Source organism: Oryctolagus cuniculus, chromosome 15 (genome assembly GCF_964237555.1).
Source record: "Oryctolagus cuniculus chromosome 15, mOryCun1.1, whole genome shotgun sequence".
Lineage (NCBI taxonomy): Eukaryota > Metazoa > Chordata > Mammalia > Lagomorpha > Leporidae > Oryctolagus > Oryctolagus cuniculus.
The window spans coordinates 8,807,777-8,820,643 of NC_091446.1; the positions used below are offsets into that span (position 1 = coordinate 8,807,777).

Consider the following 12,867-nt stretch of genomic DNA (forward strand, 5'->3'; position numbering starts at 1 on the left):
TGGGGAAGAGGAGCCGGCGTCCACCATCCGGGGTGCTGTGTGCGCGAGGGGCAATTCTCTCATCAGAGCAGGAGAGGAACCTTGCAACAGATCTAACACAGGTCTGACTCGGGGCAGGTGCTAAACAGGGGCCATTAACTGCACCCCGTGACACTTAATTACGTCCCTGATGGCCGACTGGGAATGCTAACAACATGGTGGTCAGAGGGGAGGGGTCTCAGAGGACTCACAGGTCACCCTCTTCATCTGCAGAAAGAAAACCAGGCTCCAACAAGCTGAGTCCTGGTCCAGCCCACAAGGGGCAGCCGGAAGGCGAGACCCAGCACTCCTCTCCTGTCCTTCTGTCCCACGGAGCACAGGCACGCAGGCAAGACCCAACATAAGGAGCGACTGCTTCCAGGGGGAAAAGTCGCGTCTCTTATTCACAGCCCAAGGCCTCGTCCACTATTTCACGTGGTCCTTTCAGCGCCTCTAGCAACATCTGGGCACCTCGCAGAGCAAAACTCAACGACGGACTTTCCTTCCTTGTCCTGTCTTTGCCATGGTGCTCAGCAGCCCAGTACAAAGGCAGGCATGGTGACCGCCTCACACCTGTGAGGTGCCCCCTGCAGGCCAGCAGCCCAACAAGGATGCTACTTCCGGGAGGCCATTTTTGCCCAAGGCCAGCCAACCAGAGGGATCTTTGTACAGCCCAGGCTGGGGTCCCAAGGACAAGCTCCAGCTTTAAATTTCCTACTGTCGTAGACTCACAGCAGCTGTCAGAGAAGTGGGAAGTCTCAGTTCACAGACGCCATGTGATGCAATCAAAGGTTGGCAGAGGCCGGCGCTGTGGTGTAGCAGGTAAAGCCACCACCTGCAGTGCCAGCATCCCATACAGGCACCAGTTCATGTCCCAGCTGCTCCACTTCCCATTCAGCTCTCTGCTATGGCCTGGTAAAGCAGTAGAAAATGGCCCAAGTCCTTGGGCCCCTGCACCCGCATGGGAGACCAGGAAGAAGCTCCTGGCTCCTGGCTCCTGGCTCCTGGCTTCGGATTGGCTCAGCTCTGGCCATTGTGGCCAATTGGGGAGTGAACCAGCAGATAGAAGACCTCCCTCTCTTTGCCTCTCCTTCTCTCCAGGTAACTTTGACTATGGAAAAAAAAAAAAAAAAAAAAAAAAGCTTGGCAGAGCTGGCGCTCAGGACAAGGGAGCTCCCAAACCCTTCCCTGCGCCCCTTAGGCTCCTTCGGTCAGAAACAGCCTCTGAGAAAGCAGGAAGCGTGGCTTGTGTTTGCCTTTGAGAACGGTTTTGTCTTTGCTTTGTGGGAAAGGAAGTGAGGCACAAGGAGGAAGGCCAGGAACAAAGGACAGACGGGCCCCCCCACCCATCCCAGGCCACCAGGACCCCTCCTGGGCCACGGCAGCCCCTCTGCACCCTCCCTGGTTTCTGGGGAGGGCACGCACCGTACCACACATCCTTTCCTACCAGATTCCTATCTAAAGCATCCCACAGTCTTAGGCACGAGCCTATCAGATCCACCAAAACAGCAGCTCGGACCTAGAGATTTCAATGTTTGTCATTCAGCCACTTTCTATTAAAAACTGTGGGTGAATTTTTTTTTTTTAAATTTACTTGACAGGTAGTTAGAGAGAGAGAGAGAAAGGTCTTCCTTCTGTTGGTTCATTCCCCAAATGGCTGCCTCGGCCAGCGCTGCGCCAATCCAAAGCCAGGAGCCAGGTCTTCCTGGTCTCCCATGCGGTTGCAGGGGCCCAAGTACCCAGGGCCATCCTCCACTGCCCTCCCAGGCCACAACAGAGAGTTGGACTGGAAGAGGAGCAACTGGGACTAGAACCCGGTGCTCATATGGGATGCAGGCGCTGCAGGCAGAGGACTAACCAAGTGAGCCACAGCGCCGGCCCCTGTGGATGAATATTTTTAAAGATTTAATTTATTTATTTGAGAGGCAGAGTTACAGTGAGAGGGAGAGACAGAGAGAAAGGTCTTCCATCTACTGGTTCACTCCCCAAATGGCCACAATGACCAGAGATGGACCAGGGCGGGGCCAATCCGAAGCCAGGAGCCAGGAGCTTCTTCCAGTTCTCCCATGTGGGTGCAGGGACCCAAGGACTTAGGCCTCTTCCCAGATCATTAGCAGGGAGCTGGATCAGAGGTAGAGCAGCCAGGACACGAACTGGTGCCCATAAGGGATGCTGGCACCACAGGCAGAGGCTTAGCCTACTATGCCACAAAGCCGGCCCCAAATTTTTAATAATTTTTATAAATTTATTTAACATGGGAGATCCATTTTTACATGCTTTATGATATGAATGACAGGAGGGGGTGGGCCGTGGGCAGCCTCCCACCTCTCCTTCATTGTAAAATCAAATAAATACCACTCAGTACCCTCTCAGGAGCCAGCGTCTGTGCTGACTCGGCACAATCCAGATCCTGCTGCCGGCCGCTGAGCTGACCCAGAGAAGAGAGGACACAAAACTGCATCTGTCACACACCAGCAAAGGCACCGCTCTCGGAAAACCCGTGCTAACCCTTGGCCCCAGCACCCACACAGTGAGCGGGGAGGCAGCTGCTGGGGAGCAGAGCCCCGGGGCTGTGCAGCCTTTCTGGAACAATGGTCTGCTTGAACCAGGGCAGATAAAAAGGAAGCCAAGGTCAAATGCCATTCGATTTCACAGCCACCTGGCCTGCAGCCAAGGCAGGGGTACAAACGGAGGCCTGGCCCTGGCCGGCCGTCCTGCTCCTCCCTCCGTCGTCTGCATCCTCACCTGGGCAGCCTTGGCTCAGGCACGAGGACTCCCAGCCTGCAGGGCCCTGCCCCTTCCTGGGTTCCTCTGCAGGCACAGAGAAACCTCTGCTCTCGGGAAGCTGGGCCAGAGGGGGAAAGAGGCGGGCCCCGGAGGGGGCTGCTGGCAAGCACCCAGTGTGTGAGCTGGAGGGAGCCTGCCTTGCAGACTCCTTACGGGGAGGGCGTGACCAGAACAGCCAGAATGGAGGCGCCCTGGCCTAGTGGTTAAGACACCTGCGCCGCACTCCGGGGCACCTGGTTCAGGTCCCAGCTTCCTGCTGATGCCGCCCCGGGAGGCGACGGAGACGTCAGTGACTGGGTTCCCACCACCCACGTGGGAGACCTAGAGCCTGAGTTCTTGGCTCCCAGCTCTGTTCCCGGCCGTTGTGGCCATTTAGGGAGTGAACCATGGATGGGATCTCTCGCTCTCATTCTCTCTCCATCCCTCCCTCTCTGCTCCTTGAATGAATAAATGAACAAATAAATAAATAAGCAACTTAAAAGATAAAATATGGGACCTGGAGCTGTCCTGTCTGAGGACAATACCAGCTGGCCCCTGACCAGCCTGTGTGGCCACCACTGGCAGGCCCTGCCTTCTTCCAGGCCTGGTATTAAATTTTCGCAGGACGGGTGGCCCCACTCCCAGGAACCCCAGTCTTGTGAGTGGGGTGGAGGTGGGCGTGAGGTCCGTTCCCTCCCCCGTAATAACCACATCTAAAATGAACATCAAGGTCTGTGCAGAGCGCAGAATAAGATGTGAGGCAGCCCAGGGGTACTGGGGAGTGAACAAACCACCAGGGGCTCCTCCTCCTCACCTGCCTACAGACTGACTGTGCCTAATCTGAAGTGCTCCACAATCCAGAACTTCCTTTCTTTCTTTCTTTTTTTTTTTTTTTTTTTGACAGAGTTAGACAGTGAGAGAGAGAGACAGAGAGAAAGGTCTTCCTTCCATTGGTTCACCCCCCAAACGGCCGCTATGGCTGGCGTGCTGCGGCCGGCGCACTGCGCCGAACCAAAGCCAGGAGCCAGGTGCTTCTTCCTGGTCTCCCATGCGGGTGCAGGGCCCAAGCACTTGGGCCATCCTCCACTGCCTTCCTGGGCCACAGCAGTGAGCTGGACTGGAAGAGGAGCAACCGGGACAGAATGTGGCGCCCCAACTGGGACTAGAACCCGGTGTGCCGGCACCGCAGGTGGAGATTAGCCCAGTGAGCTGCGGTACCAGCCATCCAGAGCTTTGTGAGCCCTGTCATAAAGCCACAAGTGGAAAATTCCACATCTGACTTCGTGTGATGAGTCACAGCCAAAATGCAGGTGCACTAAAAACACAGTATCGGGTCATGTGTGCAGGATGTGCACGAAACAAACGAATTTCATGTTTAGGCTTGAGTCCACTTCCAAGAAAACTCATTATGCACTGAAAAGAATTCTAAGAAATCCAAAATATCCCAAGACACCAGGTCCCAAGCATTTTAGGGTCGGGGTCCCCTGCCTGTACTGCCCACGGTGCCCATGCCCGTGGGGGCTCTGGTTTGGAAGACAAGTGTGAAGTCACCAGTATTCTGACAGGAGAGAGAAGCCACACTGCAATCCAAGACCAGGCCGGAAACTTCCGTGACTCACTTGTCCCCACTGACACTGAGCCTTCAAGGGCAAGGCCCCCAAGGGCCTCCCCCAAACACCTGCAAAGAAGGCCCAGCGTCACCCACCGCACCTGCTCACCTCACATGAAACACCGCCCAGAGCCAACAAGCCCCAGCAGCTGCTATGATGGGCTCAGGGTGGGCGCCACCTCCACCTGTGCCCCAGGAGGAGCCGCCGCAGCTGCCCCGGGAGCTCAGCGTCCTCGGTTACCTGGTTCTTCCGGGGGCGGTGGTGCGCTGACCTCAGGTTCAGGGATGACTTCGGGGGGCGGCGGGGGCGGGGCTGGTGGAGCTTTGACGGGGGTCGTTGACTCCGGGGTTTCAAATGCTTCTTCAGAGTCAGAACTCCTGATGGAGAGAGGAGATGTGGGGTCAGACAGCGGCCGAGGGCCCGGCCCGCGGCACAGCACGGCCTCCGGACTCCCCAGCCGTGAGTTCAGGCTCAGCACTCGGGCAAGCTCCGGGCACAGACACGAGGAATCATCCCAGGGACCGCTCTCACCACCAGCTTCGAAGGTGCCCAACTGAGGGATGCTCTGAACTCAGCTCTACGGGAACCACATCCTTGTCCACTTCGTGGCAAACACACAAAGCAGATTTGTGATGAACTTTGGCAAACGATGGCTCGTGTAGATTCAAAGAGACGCAGAGGCAGTCTGCACGGTGCCCTGCTGGGGTCTCAACCCACCTCCCGGACCCAGCTCTCCATCACCCTGCCCGCCCACCCATCTCACCCACCTCGTCCTTCCCACCACTGCCCTGCTCTCCCGGCACTTTTCCTAATGTGGACACATATTAACGTGCATGTAATCATATTATGACTTTTCTCTCTGGGAGCTGAAAATCCCACAGAGGCAGCCAGCCCAGTTTATCATAGATCACCAAGCCTAAAAGAGGAGGCAATGAATGAACGAACATCCATTGAGTGAATGAGTGAATGAATGAATGGAAGCCAGAGAGCCAGCCAGAGGAGGGTGCACCAGTCCAGGTCACACAGCACGGCCCGTGGCCCCCGCAGTGTGGCCTGTGGGGAATTCTCTCCATGCAGAGAGAGAACAGGACCAACAGAGAATCCACCCAGGCACAGACAACCTCTGCAGGCAATCTGGCCCAGGTGCCTGGTGTTGTGTGAGGCCCAGAGGGCTGAGATGCCACCTAGGATGCTGGCATCCCCTATGTGAGTGCCAGTTCAAGTCCCAGCTGCCCTGCTTCTGAGCCAGCTCCCTGCTGATGCACCTGGGAAGACCGTGGAAGATGGTCCAGGTGCTTGGGCCCCTGCCACCACGTGGTAGACCATGATGGCGTTCCTGGCCCAGCACTGGCCGTTGCAGCCATTTAGGAAGTAAACTAGCAAACAGAAGATCTCTTTCTCTTGGTCTCTCCCTCTCTCTGTTACTCTGCTTTTCAAGTAAGTAAATAAATCTGAGGAGGAAGAGAGAGAAGGGAAGGGGAGGAGAAGCCACTCTGCCCAGCACCAGGGGAAGCAGCTCTCCAGAGGAAAGCCTCACCCTGGGGTCAAGAAACCCAGCAGGTAGCTTCTGCCTTGCCCAGCTCCCTGTGGCTGCTGAACTGGGGGAGGCACCCCCACCAGTCACTGAGCCTGGGATGCGGTCTGTGGGTGCAAGCAGCTGCTAGCCTGCAAAAGGTGCCCAGGGGTCCATGGCTGAGCCCAACCTCCCAACCTCCCTCTGAGGACAGCCAGTGTAGCAGCAGCAGCAGCCTCAGGATGGTGTAAACGGATCCGAATCCCCGTGCAATGAGAAGTCAGCCATCAAGAAGGCAGGCACTCGGGGTTGCTGCCGGGCACAGACAACCTCTGCAGGCAAATCTGGGGGAACCCTTTCGGAGGGTGACCCTGCAGGTGCAGGTGGAAGGTGACAGATTGTGCTGGCCACAAAGCCCGACACTGCAAGAAATCTGCACAGCTGAGCTCCCACAGGGACAAAGGCCCAGTGACCTGGGCACAGACCACCCTCTCCTGAAGACCCTCAGCCAGAGGCCAGCAGGGAGCACCAGGACCCAAAACAATCACTCCACTCCCTGCTGGGACCAGGACAGGGAGCTGTTTGGTGAGCCCCCTTCAGAAGAGCTACATGGATGTTGCTTTTACAACTTGTTTCTCTGCAATTCACTGCCCCAGTGCCAAAAACCTACACTCTTCCCAGAAACCTGGGCCCCTCTAACTAGCCACAAAGCACCCCCAGGGACCCACAGAGACACACAGAAACATCAGAGCCGCTTTTGATGGCTCCAAGGAGCCAGCGCCAGCACATACAAGGAGGGAGAGCCCGACTTCTTACAAACACACATTAATATTAAAGAGCTCGGCTTTTGTCTGTGGGGAGAATGTAAGATCCACGCTTGGACCACAACAGATCTAGGGACCTGCAGTAAGGCAGAATCCGCTTCTCAGCAGGAAAACACAGGCCGGTACACAACTGGGCAGAAAAGAGGAATACGAGTTTGGATCCGCCCGGTGGCTCTGGGTGTAGCCTGGGAACCCAACTTCCTCACCCCAGCCCCCAGCACCGCACACACCAGGGGCAACGCCAACTCCATGCACGGAGCCAACTTGCCTCTCTCCGGAGCATCCTCGAAGGGCCGGGAGCCTGGAGTCCTCACTGCTGGTCACCGCTGTCCACACCCACCGGGCCCACTCCACTGGGGACCACATCTGCCAGGCGCCAAGTGCCATCTCTGAAGAACAGCCTCCGCCCCTCAAATTCCCAACCCTAATTCCCTTGCTGGTATCTCTGGGATCTAAACCTCTTCAGATTTCACCAAAAAAGTCAGCTGCACCCCAGCCACGGACGCCGTGAGCTTCTCTGCACCCGGAGGTCCTGCGCCTGCCCCGCTCAGGCCCCGATGCAGACTGGGACTGAGCGCTCCGTCCCTGGCGTCCGCGTCCCTGGGCGCTGGCAGCCTGCAACTCGGGAGCACAAAGGGCCCCGTGCTTTCTCAGCAGCACAAGCAGGCGATCAGGAGGCCCGGACGTGGCTGGGCTCTGGCTGCGGAATTCCAATGAGGTCTGAGCTGCAGCTGCCCAGCCTGCACACCTGCTCCGAGAACCCAGCACTGACCCCTGCCCTGCGTGGGAGGCGGTACACGGGGAGGGCCAGGGCTCGGGCACACCAAACCCTTGGTGCTTCCTGCCTGTTTACTACGAGCTATGAAAACGCCATGGACCACTAGAATGGCATTCACTTCCGGTGCTGCCTGCCTCGTGTTCCTATTCCTGCATCCTCTCCAGGGAGCAGACAGCGAGTTAATCAGGAGGCGGATGGCAGCTTTTTTAATTAGCTCTTTTTTCTCCATTCAGTTTCCCAGGGGCTCAAAACCACTTCCAAGAGCAAGGATTTCTGGAATCCACCCACAAAGAGTCTGTACATAAAACATAGCAGCTTTTTGGAGTCCAATGCATAAAGACAAAGTCTCATCAGCTGTGTAATTTTTTTTTTTTTACCGAAGAAACTAAAATACAAGAAATTATTCTGTTAAGGCTGCAAAGACACTTTAAAGTGAAAGAAAACAAGGCTAATTTGCCACAAGTAGGTATCAGAAAGAAAAATGCTGCTACTATTATATGCTAAAACATCTCTAAATTATGGGATGCTTAAGCACCGGGTTCACTATGTAAGGAAATACACAAATATATTTCTATAGTGTAAATATAGTTTTAAAATTATTTATTTATTTATCTGACACAGAGAACTAGAGAGACAGAAAGAGATCTCCCATACATGGTTAATTCCCCAAATGCCCTCAAGCACTGGGGCTGGGCTAGGCTGGGGCAGGCTGGGGCAGGGCTAGGCTGGGGCAGGGGGCAGGCACTCAACTACCTGCACCTTCACCTGCTGCCTCCTAGGGTGTGTAGTAGCAGGATGCTGGCATCAGAAGCAGAGTGTCCAACACCACAAGCTTATCCCAACACAGTTCTTAATGTCCAGACGTGAAATTGTAGGCATGAAAAGCATACTAGCCACCATTGTCACATATGTTGTTCTGTGTCAGGCACTAGGCTTACCCATACACTTCCTCACAACCTTCCAAAACGTCGCATCTTACAGATGAGACGACAACGCTCAGAGACGCAGATGACTTTGTTCAAGGCCATGCAGTTGGCAAGTGATGGGAGCCAGGGCTCAAGTCCAGAGCTGTCTGCCTCTCGAATCTGTGTCCTTCTCACTACATCTGCGGCTTCCAAATGTGTTTAGCAAGCTCAACTTAGAAATTGCTTTCATTAGAAAGTCTACCGAGGGGAACAATTAGGCTGCTGGGATGAACTTGCAAATCTGACACAGGGTTGGGTAACCCATCTACAGCATTACACCCGCTGATTTCTCCCTGGTTACACTGTACTGTTACAATGCATGCTGATGGGTAACTGCAAAGCTTTTTAGCAGTTAGTCTTGTGATCATGGGATCATGGGATATTCTTTACTAAGGCGGAAGGTGGGGGCAGGAGAATCATTTAACCACACAAACCAAATTAATCTTTCAGCAGCTCAAGGCCAAGGCCTTATGCTGGTGGCCACCAGAACTGCACAGCGTGGTGCATCCAGATGAGAAGGGCAGATGGGGATGGGTAGCCCTGGGGCAAACCGACTGTGCTTGCTTGCTGCGGAAGCCTGAGCCTGCTGAGACACCCCCACTGTGTGTTGCAGTTTGTGCTGCTCAAAAATATTTTTTCGCGTATTTCCCACGTGCTGCTTTGACAGAGCGCATCGTCTGTGGAGGGGCTGAGCTCAGCACTGGTGTAACAGAGAGGTTTGCAAACGGTGCGCTGTGGGACTTGAGCTCTGTAGAGATTCTTTGAAATTCAAGAAAACACCGGAAAAGGAACAGCTAGAAATTCCATCGCGGGGCCTGCCTTCATTAGGCACTGCCTCCAAAGAAGAGTCTTTGTTCTGAACGCAATGCCCACCCTGGAAAAGTAAAGGTACCTGACTACCAGCGCACAGTTCCTTCATGAGCATCGCCAAAGCAGAAGGGAAGTCTTCCATGTGTGCCCCAGATTTCCAGTTTGCAATTCCCCTACATTGGTCTGGGACTGGATGGAGCTTCCTGAGACCACCTCCCCAGACGCAAGGGTCGGGAAGAGGCCTCGCCAGAGATGGGGGTGGGCCACGCCCCCCAGGACGCCAGCACACCACCTCACCTCCAGCCCCCTGTCGAGGGCACAACCTGAGCAGGAAGTCCAGGCGCTGCCCCAGGTCCAGGAGTGCCCCTTCCTCCCCGCTCCCTTCTCCTGGAAGACCTGGCCCAGGTAAAGGCCACAGCTCTGGTCCGAAGTCCCGCACCAGGGAAGATCAGCCGGCAACGTCCAGGCCAAATTACCATCTGCCATCCCTGAAGAGAGAGGGAGGCCATCCAGAAAGCAGGCTGAGCTGCAGGCAGGCCCGGCTGCCGCGTGCATCTGGCCGTCTCGTGTGAGACGCGTCTGACGGATCTGTGAGTGAGCGCGTGTTTCTGAAACTGCTGTGTGGCAGATCCTATTCATCAGCACATTCCGCTGAGTGACAACTTTAGGCAGTCCTGTCAACAAAAGCTGTCCCCACCCCAACACACGGGCACGCGCGCCCCTCTCTCCTGCCTGCCTGCACCTGCAGCGACCTCACCAGACCCAGAGGGGTCTTCAGGTGAAAGCGCCCATCCCGGACAGGAGAAAGGCATTTTCTCTCTAACACCACGCCTCCACATTTAGGCAGGGGAAGAACGTGATCTCGACACAACCAAATGCTTGGGGGTCAGATGGCACTAAGCCAGCTCTGAAAAGCCAGGCTGCTAGAATTTTCCAGGCTAATAAAACCTAGGGTAGCCTCAAGACAATCGAAGCTGATGATGGCACAGTTATCCTCAGATCCCAGCAGCAGGAGTCTGTCAGGTTTGTGACCCATTTTCAGGTTCAAGCAACCATTACCGGGGGCCACAGTCAGGTATTAGCAGGCCTCAAAGGAGCCACGGCCATGACCATCTGGTCTGACCATGGGGGAAGAGCACGCACAGACTGAGGGTCCCCTAGAGCCAGTGGACCCAGTCATGCAGTGAGTGGAACTGCGGGAAACAGACTCTGGATGACTGCAGGAAAAGTGGGATTTATGGAAAGGCTTGAAGAACCTGGTCTGAAGAGGCTGGAGCGTGGGCATTCAGTCTTTCTTCCATGGACTTTTTGCATCTCTCAGCTCCTGGTTTCCACTCTAGGCAGGGGACATGTGATTGGCTATCTTGGGTCACAACCACAGTAGAGCCTAGGAAACCACCCAAGCCCAGTGGAATGGGAGAGAGAATGTTCCAGAAGGTGGTCAGAGGTAGAATGGCTGTCAGGCGGCCACCACCAACACCCCCCTCCCCACCATGTCACTCACTCAGCAAGGGCAGGACTGCAGCTGTCACGTGGCCCCCAGGACCTTGGATTATCTGTTGGGTAATCATAACAAGGATAACACCCTTCCCACAGCTCTGATTCTGCCCCTGGCCTCTAAGCATCAGAAATCTGGGGAGGGGTTGATGCTGTGGCTTAGTAGGCGAAGCCTCTGCCTACAGCACCGGCGTCCCATGTGGGCACTGGTTCGTGTTCCAGCTGCCCCTCTTCTGGTCCAGCTCCCTACTAATGCACCTGAGAAAGTAGTGGAAGATGGCGCAAGTGCTTGGGCCCCTGCACCCACATGGGAGACCCAGAAGAAGCTCCTGGCTCCTGGCTCCGGGTGGGCCCAGCTCTGCCATTGTGGCCATTTGGGAAGTGGAAGACCTTCCAGTGGATGGAAGACCTTTCTCTCTCTCTCTGTAATTCTATCATTCAAATAAACAGATAAAATGAAAGTAAATTAATCTGGAGACTGGCAGGTGTTTGGCCTGGCAGTTAAGATGCTGGTGAGGATATCTGTGTCCCAGATCAGACTGCCTGGCTCTGAGCACTGGCCTTGGCCCCTGACTCCAGCTTCCTGCTAATGCAGACCCTGGGAGGCAGCAGTGATGGCTCCAGGAACTTGGCTCCTGCTACCCACATGAGACCTGGACTGTGCTCCTGGCTCCTGGCTTCAACCCTAGCCCAGCTCCGGCCTTTGCAGGTAGGGGAATAAATCAGCGGATGGCAGCGTGCGCTCTCACTGTTTTTCTCCCTCTCAAATTAAAACAAAATGCTTTTAATCGGCAGGAATATGATCTGCTAGTGTTTCAGAAAGAACTCAGCGGAGGAGAACTGGCTGCCGAACAAAGAAAGAGGGCAAGTGCAAGACCACGTAGAGTGGGACTTGCTGGTTGCACTTACAGACAGGAAGTGGAATCTGACAGCCACGAGACATAAGGGTCTCTGTACCCTGAGGAAAGAAAGAGGCCTTTATAGGCAAAGTCAGCCCGAGGCTAATTGCAATACCAGAATTCTGCATCCTTAAGAGAGGCCTCAGGCTTCAGTGAGACCCACAGCTTCTTTTTACGGCTGTGTTTACCCACAGAGCAGGAGTGGGGACCATCCGGCCTCACTGGCCAGCGAAATCTGGCCCTGCCAAGTAACCGCAGGTGGGACTACAAATCCAATTAGTCTACAGCAGGCTACTTTTTCAGTTGATCATTGTGTGTGGCCCACAATGATGTTGTAAACACCCAAATGGCCCTTAGCAGAAACGTTTCCCACTTCCGGACTGTTTAGGGTGACCCCGAACAGACTTAAAGACAAGATGAACCATCCAGCTTGCAGGCTACCAGGGCCCCTAGGTGATTCGGTCCAAGCTCCCGAGCTGAGCTGGCATGAAAGAGGATGTGGAGCGTGCACGGCGTGGCCGCTGCCCTGCTGGGACGCGGCCCTGAGCCCTCTGGGTTGAACCTCGAACTTCTGGAGGGAACGCACAACCCATTCTGCAGGGACAAGGCAGTGTCTCCCGAAGGGAGGCGGCTCAGGGTGGCACAGAGCCCGTGTGTGTAAGTGTGCCCACCAAGGCACGCCCTCCACGCACACTTAGCTGGGAAACTTACTGATGACGATGGCTGTGATGGCTCAGGAGGACAGTTCCTTGCCTTCACTGACACCCCCAATTTAATTTTCATCACTAAACTCCTTGCTGCAATCTTTACTCTAAACTCTGATTCTTAAAACTCTAACGGGAAATAAGATACTTATGGGTACTGCTAGGACACACTGAATTCAGGACATAAGGAGGGGCTTCTGACAAGTTGTCATCAAGAGTCCCTCTGTGTTCCCTGGAGAGGGCAAGCACGGTGTCGCTGCCCTGCTCAGGAGCTGCTCAGTGAGCCAGAGGTATCCACCCCTACGTGAGACACAGCCAGGACCCCAGGACACGCCCTGCTCACGGAGTCACGTGGCCCGGGCTTGCACATCATGGCACCTAGCGAAGAGGCTGTCTGCTCTCCCCTTGCACACCAGTCCACAGCTTAGTATCTGGTTTCTGAACCGAAATGAAAGGAGAAGGGGCAGGGTGATGTGCAGATAG

The 12,867-nt window shown here is 55.2% G+C and overlaps 1 protein-coding gene across 25 annotated transcripts in view; it reads right to left on the bottom strand.

Moving 5' to 3' along the window:
- Positions 1–12,867, bottom strand: part of TACC2 (transforming acidic coiled-coil containing protein 2) — a 208,012-nt gene that overhangs the window by 41,508 nt on the left and 153,637 nt on the right. For all 25 annotated transcript variants that reach the window (XM_051824267.2, XM_051824261.2, XM_070057109.1 and 22 more), the window contains one exon: positions 4,635–4,771. In XM_051824267.2, the coding sequence (XP_051680227.2) occupies positions 4,635–4,771 (137 nt within the window). The remainder of the gene's footprint in view (positions 1–4,634; positions 4,772–12,867) is intronic.